The sequence below is a fragment of the Equus asinus genome, chromosome X, assembly GCF_041296235.1.
Source record: "Equus asinus isolate D_3611 breed Donkey chromosome X, EquAss-T2T_v2, whole genome shotgun sequence".
NCBI lineage: Eukaryota > Metazoa > Chordata > Mammalia > Perissodactyla > Equidae > Equus > Equus asinus.
This window is the reverse complement of record NC_091820.1, coordinates 14023631-14039460: the sequence shown is the minus strand read 5'-3', so window position 1 is coordinate 14039460 and position 15830 is coordinate 14023631. Positions and strand designations below refer to the sequence as shown.

At 41.1% G+C, this 15830-nt stretch overlaps 1 protein-coding gene across 1 annotated transcript in view; it reads left to right on the top strand.

The window, feature by feature from the left end:
- BEND2 (BEN domain containing 2) overlaps positions 1 to 14778 on the top strand; it is a 31951-nt gene extending 17173 nt beyond the window's left edge. The window contains 5 exon segments of the mRNA XM_070502927.1: positions 2127 to 2327; positions 3400 to 3561; positions 5040 to 5363; positions 8490 to 8693; positions 14573 to 14778. Coding sequence (XP_070359028.1) covers positions 2127 to 2327; positions 3400 to 3561; positions 5040 to 5363; positions 8490 to 8693; positions 14573 to 14778 — 1097 coding nt within the window.
- Positions 14779 to 15830: the final 1052 nt, after the last annotated feature.

The window sequence follows — 15830 nt, the reverse complement described above, 5'->3', positions numbered from 1 at the left end:
TATGGAGTGTCTGCTATGTGCCAGGCACTGTGCTAATCAACCGACATGCCTCTTCTCCACTAACACTCATAATGACCTCACGGTGTAGGTACTTTTATTAGCCCCATTCCCAAAGTCACAGAGCTGGTGAGTGCCAGTTCTGGAACTCTAACCCAGTTCTCTGACTTTAAAGCTCATGTTTCTTAACAGTCTCTTGTATTGCCTGCCACACCACAGTGGCAGACATGAGGAGACCCCAGGTTCCGTGGCCTCTAAGGGAAAGCCTTCCTAATATTTTATAGCTCCTCTGTGTCTCTACTTCTAAGTAGCTAATATTAATATCCTAGTGCAGGGCTCAGCAAACTTTTTCTGTTAAGGGCTAGATAGTAACTATTTTAGGCTTTGTGGGCCATCTGGTTTCTGTCACAACCGTTCAACTCTGCTGTTTTAGCATGAAAGCAGCCACAGATGTAGGCAAATGAATGGGCGTGACTGTGTTCCAATACAACTTTAGTTACAAAAACCAGTGATGGCATTGGCCTGTGGGCTATTGTTTGCTGACTCTTGTCCTAGAGGAGACCCTTTTGCTTTAAATTATTTTGTTACCCAAATGAGGAGGAACTTTAAAAATTGTGCTCTTTCTTCCAAATGGGCACTATGATATGCTGTTGTTAGAAGTATAAATTAGTAGGGGCCTGCCTGGTGGCATAGTGGTTAAGTTCGCGCACTCCACTTCAGCAGCCTGGGGTTCGCAAGTTCGGATCCTGGGTGCGGACCTAGCACCACTCATCAAGCCACGCTGTGGTGGTATCCCACATAAAATAGAGGAAGATTGGCACAGATGTTAGCTCAGGGCCATTTCTCCTCACACACACACATAAAGTATAAATTGGTGAAAACTTTCTGAAGGGTAATTTGTATAAAAATTCATAAAAATATGCCAGTAGACTCAGTAATCCCACTTCTATCAGAAGGCATAATTTAAAAAAAGATTTGTATTAAAATTTTGGTACAAAAATGTTCTTTACAGAATCATGAAAAATTGGAAACAGCCAAATAAGCAACCATAGGGAATTAGTTAAGTGACTCCTGCTGTGTCGACAGTACATGAGGCCGTAAAGCACGATGGTTAAGAGCATGGGCTCCTGAGTCAGACTGCCTGGGTTCAAATCCCGGCTCTTTGTCTTACTAACCGTGTGAACTTAAGCCACTCCTATCACCCAAATATTAGTTTCTTCATCTGTGAAGCGACAAAAATTATAGTACCTACCTCATAGAATTGTGAGGCTCAAATGGGAGAATTCGTTTAAAGCTCTTAACACAATGCCCAGAACATAAGTGCAATGCAAATGTCACCAGTCAGGAAAATCATGATGACAGGGAGGCAGACATGAAAGAAAACAAAAGAAAATAGAGAAATGCTCAAAATATAGTGTTAACTGAAAAAGCAAGATTCAAACTCTATGTAAAGTATGATTTCAATTTCGTGTTTTAAAAAAAGAAATAGAAAAAAGAATGGACGACGTTAGCAGAAGGTTGATGGTTCAGAGCACTTGGCTTGGAAACAGGCAGACTTAGATTTTAAAACTGGCTCTGTAACTAGCAATGTGATCTTGTTCAAATAACTTATCTTTTCTGGGCCTCAGTTTTCTCATCTGCTAAGTGGGAATAAGTTGTTAGGATGACTTATAGATGTAACATATTTAGTAGCACAGTGCCTGATACATGGTAGATACTCAATAAATTTTCAAGTTTTCTCAATTATCCCCACCCATACTTTTCAAATTGTCTTCACGGAACATATACTCGCTAAGAAATACAGCTCTGAGTGTACTTTTAGAGGGTAAAAGGGAGCAGTGGGATCGCAGAGCAACATGTTTACATACGCACCTGCAGCCTAAGAATTAAATTTATTCAAGACAATGAACAGATTGTTTCAAGTATAGCAAATTCAAGACTAGCAAAGGTGAAAAATGCTAACAGTTATGCAGAAAGAGATTCATTTAAGGAAGAGAGAAATGTAGAAAAAAATTCACCCAAGTAGAAATTTGTGAATTAGAAATCAATCAGTTTAATTTTCTTAGGCACTTTCATGGTAACCTTGCATGAAAAAATGAGGATTTTACTTTTTCTCTGTATTTTTAAAGGCTATCTTGGTGATCCAAGGAGAAATGTCAGAATACTTGGTACTCATTTGATGGCTGCACAAAAGAAGACCACACCTGAGCACGCAGCCTGCTACTTGGTTCGTGTTTTGTTCTCCAAGGAAGTTCTGATTCGCAGCTCCATAGGTATCACTTCCCAAGGCTGCCAACCCCTAGATCCAAACAAAATAGCTGCATTAAGAGGTATGTAAAGTCATTATGGAATCTTGTTTTATCATCATTTAGTCATCTGATGAATGTTAATAGCAGTTGAAGAAATAATGATGAAGTCTGTGTAAATCTTAGAACTGTTCATTTTTTTACCTGTCTGACCTAGATTTTATAATTGAATAGTATGTAATGAATAACAACTTCTCAAGAATAAAGCTTGTCTATAGACTGGTGGAATAAGACAAACTTTATTGATTATAGTTGCTTATGGTTAGTACTAAGGCAATTCTTCAGTGCTGAAACTTGGTACTAAAAAATAAAGAAAAAGCCAAAAAAAGGTGGAAGAATAAAACATATTTCAGTGCTAGTAACTGGCAACACAGAACTAGAATCTCATGATTAATCCACTTTAGCCTCCTGCCTTCCTGCCTTCCAGGAATGTGTATGGAGTTCTTAGAATTCAGAGGCGCTGAGGATACAACAATGAATAAGTACTTCTGCCCACGAGGAGTTCATAGTCTAGAAAGGGACCCGTTGGAGGAAACAGATCCATTCCAGTCCAGTGTGGTAGTGTGGAGGCTCAGAGAGCAGAGCAACTACTTGTTAGGGAAGGCTTGCTAAAGACAAGACTTCTGAGCTAGATTTGGAAGGGTTCCTTAGCTAGGTAAAGAAAATAGGAAGGGTATTCCAGGCAGAGGGAATAGCTTATGGGAAAGATAGACATGTAATATGCACAGATTAAATAGACCCTGGTGTAATAATGTTTGCAATAACACCATTTTCTCTTTACAGATTTCCTTTTATTCTTAGTTGTAACTTATCCATGGGGTTATTAAATGGCATTAGCACCCTGAAATAGTTGACTTTTGGTTACTTCCCTTTTTTAAGCACCAAAACTTCACTTTTGGCTCCCTAGGTCAGTGTTTTATGGAGTTGCACATTGAGATATTCAGCAAAGCATCCTCTTTGGGTGGAATTTCTCAACTCTCAGAAAGAGAGAAAGGAATGACAATTAAAAAGGGAAAATTTCAGTATTTTAAATAAAAAATTTCTCATCAGTTTATTTTTTTTTTTTAATTTCATGAATGCTTTCTGCTATTTGCAGAATATCTGGCAACAATTTTTCCCAACCATGACTTGCGTGAATGTGGAGAAGACTGGAAAAACTGTGTTGCCGATATCCATTCTCTGATCCGCTATTTATGTTTCGAAGCCAGAAAAATGACAGTAAGTTCTTTTCCATCTAACTATGGCTGCTGCTGTATGAGTGCGTCCTGTGAACAACTCCAGAACTGATAGCATGACATGCAGGTTCCTCAGGCCACGTGCTTGCCATCTAGTTTATTTAATTTAGGGGCAGGGTACGTCTCTCAAATCATATTGCCTGTTTATTTCACTCTTTGATATTTATGTTCCATCAAAATTGCCCTAAGATAAATCAACCAGAGTGTTATAATTAGTATATTTGAAGCCAATGGCTAGACTAGAAAAAGGTTTCAGCTGCAAAGATATTTGGCAAGTCTTTTTTAGTATCCCACTGAGTAACACAGAAAAGAGCAGCCTGGCGCTGCTTAGCTGTTCTAGTGGCAGTTAAGGATGGCACAAGAGAAAAGGAAGGCACTTTATTACTTGCTCACTTTCAGTGATGGCAGAACCTGGTGAAAATAATGCATAGACATGAGGTTAAGCTCTCAGAGATCTTTTATGCTCTGTATCGTTACATGGTAAACAGGACTCTGGCTTCCCTCTCATCCATTCTGTGTTCAGGGTGCATTAGAGATTTTTTAACGGGAATGGGCCAGTAGGGAAGACTGTCATGACTGTTGCCTTCTCCTGACGAAGCATTTAACTTAATGACAATTCCTAATTTCCTTCCACCTCTCTAAAAACCCCCTTTTATTCTCACCATGTCTAGTCACTCCTGGGTCTCCGGAGTAAGTTTATGGAAACCATTTGCCAAGAATATCTGTAGCCGAGCTTATGTTTTCTTGGTGAGCGGCTTGATTTCAGTGGTAGCTCAAGCACCATCTGTCTGAGACCAAATCTGCTTATTTTTCACATTCCCTTTTATATCCTACAAAAATTGCACCCCAAACATTTGAATGTAAAATTATGATACTGCCTGGAAAATGGCCATTTGCATATTTGCTTCAGCGTCAGAAGAGAAGCAGCATCTGCCGAGTGCCTGCTGTGTAGCTGACTAGGAGAGGGCAGGTCCTCGCCGCTCAACGTGGGTCCACGGACCCGCAGCCCCAGCAGTGCTGGAAAGCTGGTGAGAAACACAGTCTTGAGTTCCACACCAGTCTCACTGAGACAGAATTTGCATTTTAGCAAGACTGCCAGGTGACGTGTGTGCACATTGAAGTTTGAGAAGCCTGGACATCAACCCTCATTATATATTAGAATCACGTGAGACACCTGAGCTCTCCCATTCCCTCCCACGGGGCTTAAGCACAGCTTTAAAAATAAATCTCTAGGGTGATCCAAGTGTTCGAATGTACAGCCAGATTTGAAAGTCACTGGGGAAAGAGAAAACAAACAAACACGTTAAAAACAAACAAAAAGTTGTCATCTTCAAGAAACTCATTTATTCATGAAATGCTTATTAAGCACTTATTTTGTGCCAGCAGTTATCATTCGGTTCATTAGAGAGAGCTACCAAGGCCCCCAAGAAGCAGCACATCGTGGCAGCTTGAGGAAGATCCGCACCTGTGCTGCTTTTATCACGGCACACAATGTTCGCAGCCTGTACCCACCTTGCTAGAGACAGTTGCTTCCCCACCAACCTGGGAGCCCTGGTAGATGATGGAGCGCGTCCGTATTTCGCACTATGGGACTTTGTTTACAGATACAATTTTGTGTTTCAGCAGACTGTCAATACACCACCGTCTGCAGATGCTAATAATAGAAGGGATGGCGAGGACGGTGAAGGCGCTTCCCAGTTAGCTCAGCAAACGGCTGCCGTAGAAACAGGAGAAGATGGAGATCCTCAGCAGCGCAACAGAGCTCTCCCTGAAGAAATGAGAGAAGCTGCCACTGGTAATTCTGTGGCATCTGGTGAAACACTGGGTGAGTTTTAAAATAAGTTCTTTTTGAGGAAGATTAGCCCTGCACTAACCACTGCCAGTCCTCCTCTTTTTGCTGAGGAAGACTGGCCCTGAGCTAACATCTGTGCCCATCTTCCTCTGCTTTATACGTGGGACACCTGCTACAGCATGGTGTCCCAAGCGGTGCTGTGTCTGCACCCGGGATCCGAACCGGCAAACCCCGGCCACCAAGAAGTGGAACGTGCGAACTTAACTGCTGCGCCACCGGGGCCAGCCCCTAAAATAAGTTCTTTTGATGATAAATGTTGAATCTGGGTGATGAATTTATGGGGCTCGTTGTCCTATTCTCTCTACTATTATGTACGTTTGAGATTTTTCATAATAAGTCTAGACAACTTGATCTCTTATATTAATGAGTTAATGAAATATAGATACTAGTTCTGAGACTGACAGTTTTTAACATCAAGCTAAATCTGTCATTTTTCCTTCAGAGAGCAGTTCTCAGCCGACTCCTTTGGCCACTGTGACCTCTCAGGTTAGGCAGGTAAAGAAGGAGCTACAGGGGCCCGCCCGGTGGCGCAGTGGTTAAGTTCGCACATTCCCTTCAGCGGCACAGGGTTTGCCGGTTTGGATCCCGGCTGCAGACGTGGCACGGCTTGGCACGCCATGCTGTGGTAGGCATCCCACATATAAAGTAGAGGAAGATGAGCACGGATGTCAGCTCAGGGCCAGTCTTCCTCAGCAAAAAGAGGAGGATTGGCAGGAGATGTTAGCTCAGGGCTACTCTTCCTCAAAAAAAAAAATTTAAAAATTAAAACAAGAAGGAGCTACAGCTGGATGAGCCAGAAGCATTCAGGGGTCTTGCTCTCTATGTGCTGGGCACATTGCACGTGCCTCGTAAAGAGTTTTTACTTGAATTAGTGACTCCTATTCCTCAGAATGCTAGCTGTCTGCCCAAGGCACGTCCTGCTTCATCAGTGTCAAGTGGCAGTGGGTTCCATAGGTGACTGTGCCACCTGCCACTCATGCTTCCCAGTGCGTCTTCCCCAGGATGCTGGGGTTTAATGGCACCTGAGGTAGAAAAACTATTTTCTGTCTCTCCCCTGCCCCCATGTCAACCCTAAGTAGAATACTACCTGTGAACCTGTTCAAGAGGAAGTCGTTAAATGATGTATCTTTATAGTGGATTTTCTCCATTACAAAAGTGATATAACTGCTATATTTGTTCAGGTTGTACACCATAGAACCAGACTCTGGCTAAATTAAACCACTACAACAAAAATCACTGGACGAATAGCTCCTAGATTTAAAGAAGCAAACAACTAACCGAGCCGCAGGCAGGGGCCAGAGAGGCCCCAAGACTGTGGTGTCTGGGGTCCATCGAGGGCTCTGGGGCTCCATGTCTGCAGCTTCCATGAGATCTAGGTTCTAGGTTTCGCTTGTCCCTGTTCAGATCCCCAGGAGAAAGTATCCAATTTGGGGAGCTTGGGTCACGTGTCTCTGCCCCTGACTCAGCTCGAACCAGGGGACAGGGCAACTAAGCCAATTGTGAGCCAGGAAGCCACCCCAATTTGTGTGTAGTCTATTAGACTATTTTATTTAAAACACTGGAAAATGTTTAGGAGAGAAGTAAAGCTCTCACAGTCAAGATACCTTAAAAAAGTATTGTGGGGGCCGGCCTAGTGGTGTAGTGGTTAAGTTCGCATGCTCTGCTTTGGCAGCCCGAGGTTTGGCGGCCCGGGGACCTATGCACCGCTCATCAAGCCATGCTGAGGCAGCGTCCCTCATAGAAGAACTTACAACTAGGATATACCACTGTGTACTTGGGCTTTGGGGAGGAAACAAAAAAAAAGGAGAGGAAGATTGGCAACAGATGTTAGGGCCAATCTTCCTCACCAAAAAAACCCCAAACACACACAGAGAAATGACTCACACTAAAAAAAAACTGTTGTGGACATTTAAATTTTTTTCTTACAAATCTTTTAAAACATTATGGCTTCCACATAATTACTCTTCTTTTTAAACTTGATATATATGTTTTTCCTCAAGAATCTCCAATCTTCATAATCATTGCTTTAAACAGGTATATAACACTCCAGTAAGTGTACCCTAATTTATTTAACTATGTCCCTCTTTTTGTTGTTTTTACAAAAGTTTTTTGAGGATTTTTTGGAGGGGATTATCAATTATGCAAATCATGCTGCCAAAAAAATTGTCATTCATATAGCTTTTTATGTATTTTGGATTCTTTTCTTAAGTTACGTTCTCAGAATTCAAATTACCAAGTTAAAGAGTATTAACCTTTTTTCTGACCCTTGATAAATATTGCTAGGTTGATCTTCCAGAGTTAAGTCTTTGGACCCACTGAGTGAATTTTTAAATAATTTAATCTCTCTTGCTAAATCTTGGACCTGGGGGATTCAGCAATTTATACCATCACCCAATAAATGATGGATGTTCCAAGATGGAAAATATGCTTATTGACTTGTAAGAATCATATCATTTTTCTCTAATATATTTTCTTCAACAAATAATTCTTTATTATATGTAAAATATATTTTTCAAGTACAGTTTGGTTAATTTGGATCACTATGGACTGAAGAGAGATGGTGTTGATTAGGCTGTAGAGTTGAGAAATGAAAACAGACTTAACGTTTATTTTTAAGTTCAAATAAGTTATCTAAAATATGATATCTAAGATGAACTTGGTGATTTTTAAATCAGTCTAATACCAAAAAAAATTTACATTTTTAAAATTATAAATATTTCAGTAAGAATCATGGTGCTTATTTTTGAAAAGGCTCATTTAAAAAAAAGAAAATGCCCGTTTTATAAGTAGGAAAACGATGCATTAAAATTACGTAGCATTTCTTACTAAATGTACTGTCAAAGCTGATCGTATCCTAAAAGGCAGCAGAACAGAGAATTGTCCTCTCGAACGATCAGAGCCCATGTCATCACATCCAGTGATTCCTGCCTTATTTCTCATGCTGTTTCATGATAGCCTAAAAACTTCAGGCTTTAATTTTTTTAACCTCTCAAACTCTTGAGCTTAAAAATTCAGAAAAATCACCCTTTCTATTTCAGCCTGTTAAAAACCTAAAAATCTGCCATGAAAATTGACCTCTTCTTTCTCTTTTGCTTCAAGAATATCTTGGAAATCCAAGTAGAAATATACGGATGCCAATTTCACTTCTGAATGTAGCAAAAGAGAGGCCTCGCCCAGAGCTGGCAGCCAGATTCCTTATTCGCAGCCTGTTCTCAGAGGAGGTCCTGATAAAAAGTAACGTCTACGGCAGTGTGTGGCGGGGCATTTGTGCCCTGAACTCCAACAGGATTGACGCTCTCCGAGGTTTGTTACATGTCTTGTTACATGTCAAGTGTGTGAGAATAAATAAAAGCAAATTGCGTTAGAGAAGGGCAGAAAGAGAAATCCACTCAGTTTGTGTGTGTTCGGAGGAGAGACAGAGCCCTCACTAATTCCCTCATTAGGGTCTAGCAAGGAGCAGGTTCGGAATCATGGTTCTTTTTGCCTCTGGGTTCTCAGGGCTAATTGCTCTGTCTTGAATGGTATTATTAGAACAGGAAAGGCATTATTGACTGTGGCTCCCTGGTATGGACAGCCAGGCGTATGGAAACTCAAACACTTTCTTCTACTGAGGATCAAGGTGAAAGCTGCTGGGCTTTGTCAGTTTGTAAAAGTGTCAACAATAGCACAGCAGGTTAATTTGGTAGCTTTTTCTCGTGCACATGAGCAGAGTGTGGTCTTTATCTATGACATATATAGATGAAGTAAGAAAGCTTCCGAAAGCAATTCTGTGAAATCTTCAATTTGGACAAAGCAGGAAGCCGAATATTTCTTACTCATGTCCCTGGTACCCAGCGAAGATGGAGTTCTGAGCCCCGGATTGATCTCAGTTGGTTCCTCCTTGGGTCTTCCCTTCACATCACATGTTTCGTATCTAACAAATTTGAACAACACTTGTGTTTCAGACTAAAGAAACCTGGCTTACAGCACCTTTCATAAGCATTTGATATCATCTAATCCAATTGTTTTCAAACTTTTTAAAATTTTACTGCAACTCTTAGTAAGAAATACATTTTACATTGTGACTCAGTATATGTGTGTGTGTGATTTTGAAAAAACTGAAGCACAAGTTTCACAAACAATGCTTTTTTTATGAGAATTACATTCCAGTGTTTTCTATCCTGTTACATTTTTTTTTTAAAGTGCTGCTGTCACTGATTTCACGACCTAGTAATTGGTCACGATTTGCCATTTGAACATCACTGAGCTAACCCACCAGGCAAAAAACCAAAACCCAATTCCTCTTATCTTATGGTAAAAAAAGAACACAGAGTCTGTAACCAATTTGGAAATGAAGGTGTTTATAGAAGAAATAGTGTCTTTCTAATTAAAAATTTTTTAAGTGAGGGACAAAAAGGTGACTTTTATAGTTCTTTAATATCTGAAATAGATGAGTTCCTTAAAAGTGGACTAAAGATATTATTCTGTGTATTTCATTTTGTTTTATCCCTTGTTGAATTATATTACAAATCAAGAAGATGTCTTTTATAGTAAAAAACATTCAGCATGAGTTTGGCGTACTATCCACATAGGGCATATTGTAACAAATTTCCCATAAGACTCAAGGTTCTACAACTTTGTTGAAGGGCAGCTACGTGAGTTATTTCAGCAGAGAGAATACAGTAGAATCATCGTTGTCCTGGGGGGCAGAGTCAGGCCCAAGGAGGAGAAGCTGACAAGAAAGCATATTTTACTTTAATATAAGGACAAAATGAACTTGGAGAATGAAGAGAGTCAGAGCAAAGGCTGAGTGACCAGAGAGGAGAGGAAGTTCCTGCCCTAGGAGGAGGACTGGGCTTTTTGGTCTCTGAAAAATCGCTCCTGCAAAAGAGGCCATTCTTTCAGTTTATTTTTTTTATGTATATACATGTTGCAACATGTATTCATTTTATTTGTTTTTTTACCTTTTGAATACCTTCACCCATTTCTCCCTCCCCTCACCCCCACGTCTTGCAACCACTAATCTGTTCTCTGTATCTATGAGCTTGATTTTTGTTTTTGTTTTAGATTCCACATATAAGAGAGATCGTACAGTATCCGTCTTTCTCTTTTATTTCACTTAGCATAATGCTCTCAAGCTCCATCCATGTTGTCGCAAATGGCAAGATTTCATTCTTTTTTATGGCTGAATAATATTTCATTGTATACATATATACCACAACTTCTTCATCCATTGATGGACACAAGTTGCTTCCATGTCTTGGCTGTTGTAAATCATGCTGCAATGAACATGAGGGTGCAGATATCTTTTTGAGTTAATGTTTTTGTTTTCTTCTGATAAATACCCAGAAGAGGAATTGCTGGATCATATGGTAGTTCTGTTTTTAATTTTTCGAGGAACCTCCATACTGTTTTCTATAGTGGCTGCACTAATTTACATTCCCACTGACAGTGGACAAGGATTCCCTTTTCTCCACGTTCTCACCAACACTCTTATTTCTTGTCTTTTTGGTGATAGCCGTTCTAACAGCTGTGAGGTGATACCTCGCTGTGGTTTTGATGTGCATTTCCCTGATGATTACTGATGTTGAGCATCTTTTCTTGGGTCTCTTAGCCATATGTATATCTTCTTTGGAAAAATGTCTATTCAGATCTTCTGCCTATTTTTTAATCAGATTGTTTGATTTTTGCTGTTGAGTTGTATGAGTTCTTTCTATATTTTGAATATTAGCCCCTTATCAGATATATGGTTCGCAAATATTTTCTCCCATTCAGTAGGCTGCCTTTTCATTTTGTTTATGGCTTTATTTGCTGTGCAGAAGCTTAATATTTATTTTATTTACTTTGAGGAAGATTAGCCCTGAGCTAACATCTGCTGCCAATCCTCCTCTTTTTGCTGAGGAAGACTGGCCCTGAGCTAACATCCATCCCCATCTTCCTCTACTTTGTATGTGAGACGCCTGCCACAGCATGGCTTGACAAGCAGTGCGTAGGTCTGCACCTGGGATCCGAACTAGCAAATCCCGGGCCGCCGAAGTGGAGCATGGGAACTTAACTGCTGTGCCACCGGCTGGCCCTACAGAAGCTTTTTAGTTTAATGTAGTCCCACTTGTTTATTTTTGCTTTTGGTGTCGGATTAAAAAAATTGTTGCCAAGACCTATGTCAATGTTAATGCAGCCTAAAATGGCACTTGCCATTTTTAAATTTGTCAACTAAGACCCCCTAGATCTTTTTTTCTATATACTGACATTTATCCAGTACTTATATTGTTAGTGTTTAGGCTGTTCCTATTTATACTGTTGGTATTTTTTTATTGTAAGTGTAGGATTTTATATTTATTCCTCCTGCATTTAATCCTGTTTGTAGAGCAGCATTCTCCAAACTATGGTTCTTAAAGACAGCTGAATGTTTTTATTTATTTACTTAGTTATTTATTTATTTTCAGATGTACATCATAATATATTTTGACTTCTGTGTAGATTACATCATGTTCACCACCTGAAAACTAATTATAGCGCATCCCCTCACATGTGAGCCTAATCACCCCTTTTGCCCTCCCCCCTTCCCCTCTGGTAACCACCAATCCAATCTCCAATGCTATGTGTTTGTTTGTGGTTGTTTTTATCTTCTACTTATGAGTGAGATCATATGGAATTTGACTTTCTCCCTCTGACTTATTTCACTCAGCGTAATACCCTCAAGGTCCATCCATGTTGTCACTGATCCTTTATGGCTATTTGTGAAGCCCAGGTCTTCTGCCGCTGATAAGCCTCAAACCCCACAGTACCACATACACCGTCAACACAGTCCTGGTCCATGCACACTTCTCAACCCCCTGGAGTGTACCCCGATGCCACACTGCAGAGGCCCCCACCTCTCCACCAATGCCCCCCACAGTTCACCTTGTCCTCACACAGGCCCTGTCCCACAGAGGCAGACACCCTTGCCTGCCTGCCTGTAGAGGATCAAGGCACCCAGTCAATGCAGGCTGAAAAGTAGCCTGAGGCCTTGCTGTTAGGTGGGGCTGGTCCCTAGGGCGGGTTGCCTGCCCTGGCTGAACTGGATTAAATCTGTGCTCTAGTGGGCATGGCAGACCCCTGGGCTAACAGGCCACGGGATGAACCTTAATGGACCCCACCAGGGTCCGTGTCAGCACTCCTGGACAAGCTCAGAACAATGGCCCCCACCAATGTCTCAGTCTCTGGAGAGGTCCCTCCTCCCACCAAGATGCCCCTAGAGCCCACCAGGTGAGTCTCGTTTCACCAAAGGACTGTCAGCCTTCTCTCTGGTGATTTCAGGTTGCTGCAATGAGTGAGTTTGTGCGTGGGCCCTTTAAGACCCGGGTCTTTTCGGCTTTTGGCCAATAGCTTTTCTGGGGGTATCCTCGCTGCAGTTAATAGCCAGCAAAGCCAGACAGTAAGACCCCCGTCTCAGTTGGGCTGAGTCTGAAGGATGCTTATAGCATTATCGCCCCTGCTCCAGACCTCACTCCTCCAGGGAGGGCTGCATACCTTAGGGTGGCTCCCTCCTGACCAGCTGAGAAGCTCCGCTGCTCCCAAAGGTGGCTTTTTTCCTCTCCAGAAGGAATTCCTGTCTCTTCTGCCTTCGTCAGGACTGTCCCTTGTTGTGGGGGTTCTTTTTTATCAAGTTTTCAGTTTTCAATCCGGGGTAATTGTTCCAAAAATTGTTGTAACCTGTTTGTGTTCGTGGGAGGAGACGAGTTCAACGTCTGCTCACACCGCCATCTTGACGAGCTCTCTCAGACAGCTGAATGTTAATAGGTGCTTCATGAATGATGTGCTCTCTAGTGAAATGGCTAGGAAAGATCTTGATCTGGCACCCAAGGGCCTCAGTCCATAGATCTGTTTCACTCAGTTTTAAGACATGTTTTGAATGCCTTTAGCTGTCAGGCCCACCCAGATCTCCACAATCCTGACCCTCTGTTGTCTAATGCATTGCTACCTTCCTCATTTATGAGTCCTCCCAGCACATCTGCATCTCTCACCTTTGCATCAGCACGTCTCTTTACTGTGGGAGTTTTCAGTGGGAACTGACTGGGGTGTCGCAATTCTCATTTGCACAACCGGAAACTTTCCCCCAAGAAACTTCTTTTATGACTAGTGTTTCAGAGAACACATTTTGGGAAACATCAGCCAGTTTAGGGTCCTTGTTGCAGCCTGTTGAAAGTTTCGCAGGTGCCGTGTTTGTCTTGCAGTCTGTTCGTTATCCGCCCCAGCTTTACTGCCGGGGCAGAGGGGACATGCCTGCTCTCCATGACTTTGTTTTTGTTGATGAAAGTGTTCAGCAGGTAGAGCCCGCTACTGAATCCACTGACACACCACCAAAAGCCTCCTTCCAGGCTACTGCTGGTCTCTTAATTAATTAGTCCTTTGAGTATGACAGCTTTTTAACTTTGTCACATGCCTTGCAAAAAAATTTGGACGCATATGCTGTGTTTATGGCATTGTCCTGATTCCCCAGCCTATTAATCCTATCAAAAAACAAATGAGATTAAGGTAGCCAGCTAATGCTGGCAATCACCAGATCCTTTTCTGAGAGCTCAAAGGTACTTAGGAAGTTACTTCGAAAAGTATCTGAGGGCAGCTCTGCTCTTCTGGTTAGCACCTTTCTTCCCCACTTTCCCTTTGTCCGTTCTCCCACTTCTCTAAGTGTGCTCCTTGAGCTGTGTTGCTCTGTCACCTTCCCTTACGGAAGTTTTCCTCTAACTGTGAGATAAAGACTCTTCATTCCTTTTGTCTGAGATAAACCAAGCAGTACCAAAAAATTTGGCATTATAGCATCTTGCCTCTAAAAGTATGAAAGACACTGCAGCCTCTTGTGCATTACAAAGCTTTAGCATGTCTCTATTTGGTATAATGAATAACATGCCTGTTTGATCAATTTAAGAATAAGAGAAGTCTATGTTGGGTGCTAATGGCAGCAGAGGATTTCCGTTCTGGTTATGTAGCAAGATCATGGGATATTGTTTTATTGTGATTTAAGAATGGTGCTATTTCATATTATTATCCTTTTAGATGAAAAGATTTGTTCAAGTAATTTAATAATAGTTATAGTCCATGCGTTTTAATTAGTTAGTCTTAATGACCCTTTCATAGACATAGCAATAGAAGTAAGGTTGAATAAATTCATTTCTCTGAGAAGTGATTTCTAAAGAACTTATGTTTTGGGACTTTACCACCAGAGTTTCTCCAAGACGTCTACCCGGCTTGTGATCTGTCAGAAACTGGATCTGCGTGGAAGTTGTGTGTGACAGCCATCAACAGCTGTATCCGTAGTCTTAGATATGACTTGAACAAGTCCATGTCCAAATCGCAGCCGCTTCCAGAAACAACCCCTTCGGCAGAGCCCGAGCCGGGCAACCCTGACTTCACTGACTGAAGTACTTGAATGTCAGCCAGCCGACTTGTTTTGTTTCATTTTGTTTTGTTTGTTTTTACTGTTGCATTATCCTGTAAGTTTCTCAAGTTATAATTCCAAAGTTAGTCTGTTGTAGTGACAGTGTAGTTCTGCATTCACACCTGAAGAAATAGCCACTGTTCTATTTCTGCCCACATAAGGGGCGGAATTGCATTAGGAAGATGTGTAATGTTTCATCTCACGAGCAGAGTAATGGGCAGTATTCCAATAAGAGCCTCTGATTAAGGGAGTGGTGGGAAACTCCTAAAGGTCGTTTTCATTGCTGTTTTAAAGTAGAATGAGAATAGCACCTTTAACTCTTCATGACAGATGAAATCTGAGCATCAGTGATGCAGATAGAGCTGGTGAGGTAGAGAGCCAGAGTTGGATAGGCACACCAGAATGGCGACCGTGGGAACCTGCAGGTAGGAGACTCAATATTTCTCAAGTGAATTGTCACTACGGAGCTTAGGTCTAAGCTCCATTGAGTCAGAAGGGAGGTGTGGTTTACCTATAACCAAAATGCCCTGCTCACTTTCCTATACATCCATCAGTAGGGGATTCATAGGATTGACACAGTATTGTTTGACTTGAGCTTTCCAGAGATGAGACCTGTGTTCTTTTGATTTACTCCTAAGAATAGCATTCTTTTAATTACCTCCTGAGAATATTTTATCACAGAAGTTTGCTAAGAGTCAACATGGAAAATCCTATCAGGAGACTTTTTGATTGCATTGAAGAAATTTAAATTTAAGAATAGATCACTATGAATAAAAAGAATCTGACCAGATTCAGACACTAACATTTTTTTGGGTTTCTGAAATGTCTGAGTGAAGGTTTAATATGTTTACTGTGTTTTTCTGATTGATCCTACTAGTTTGAATGCATGCAAATTTAAATCTTACAATGTTTAAATGAAGGAAAATTTGATCAGAAATTCAATTAGAAAAAATAGATCTTAAAGGATATTGGTAGGGTTATTGGAGAATTAAAACAAAATTCCATTTCGCTAATGAATGGGATTTTCTTTTAAGCTTAAGCAC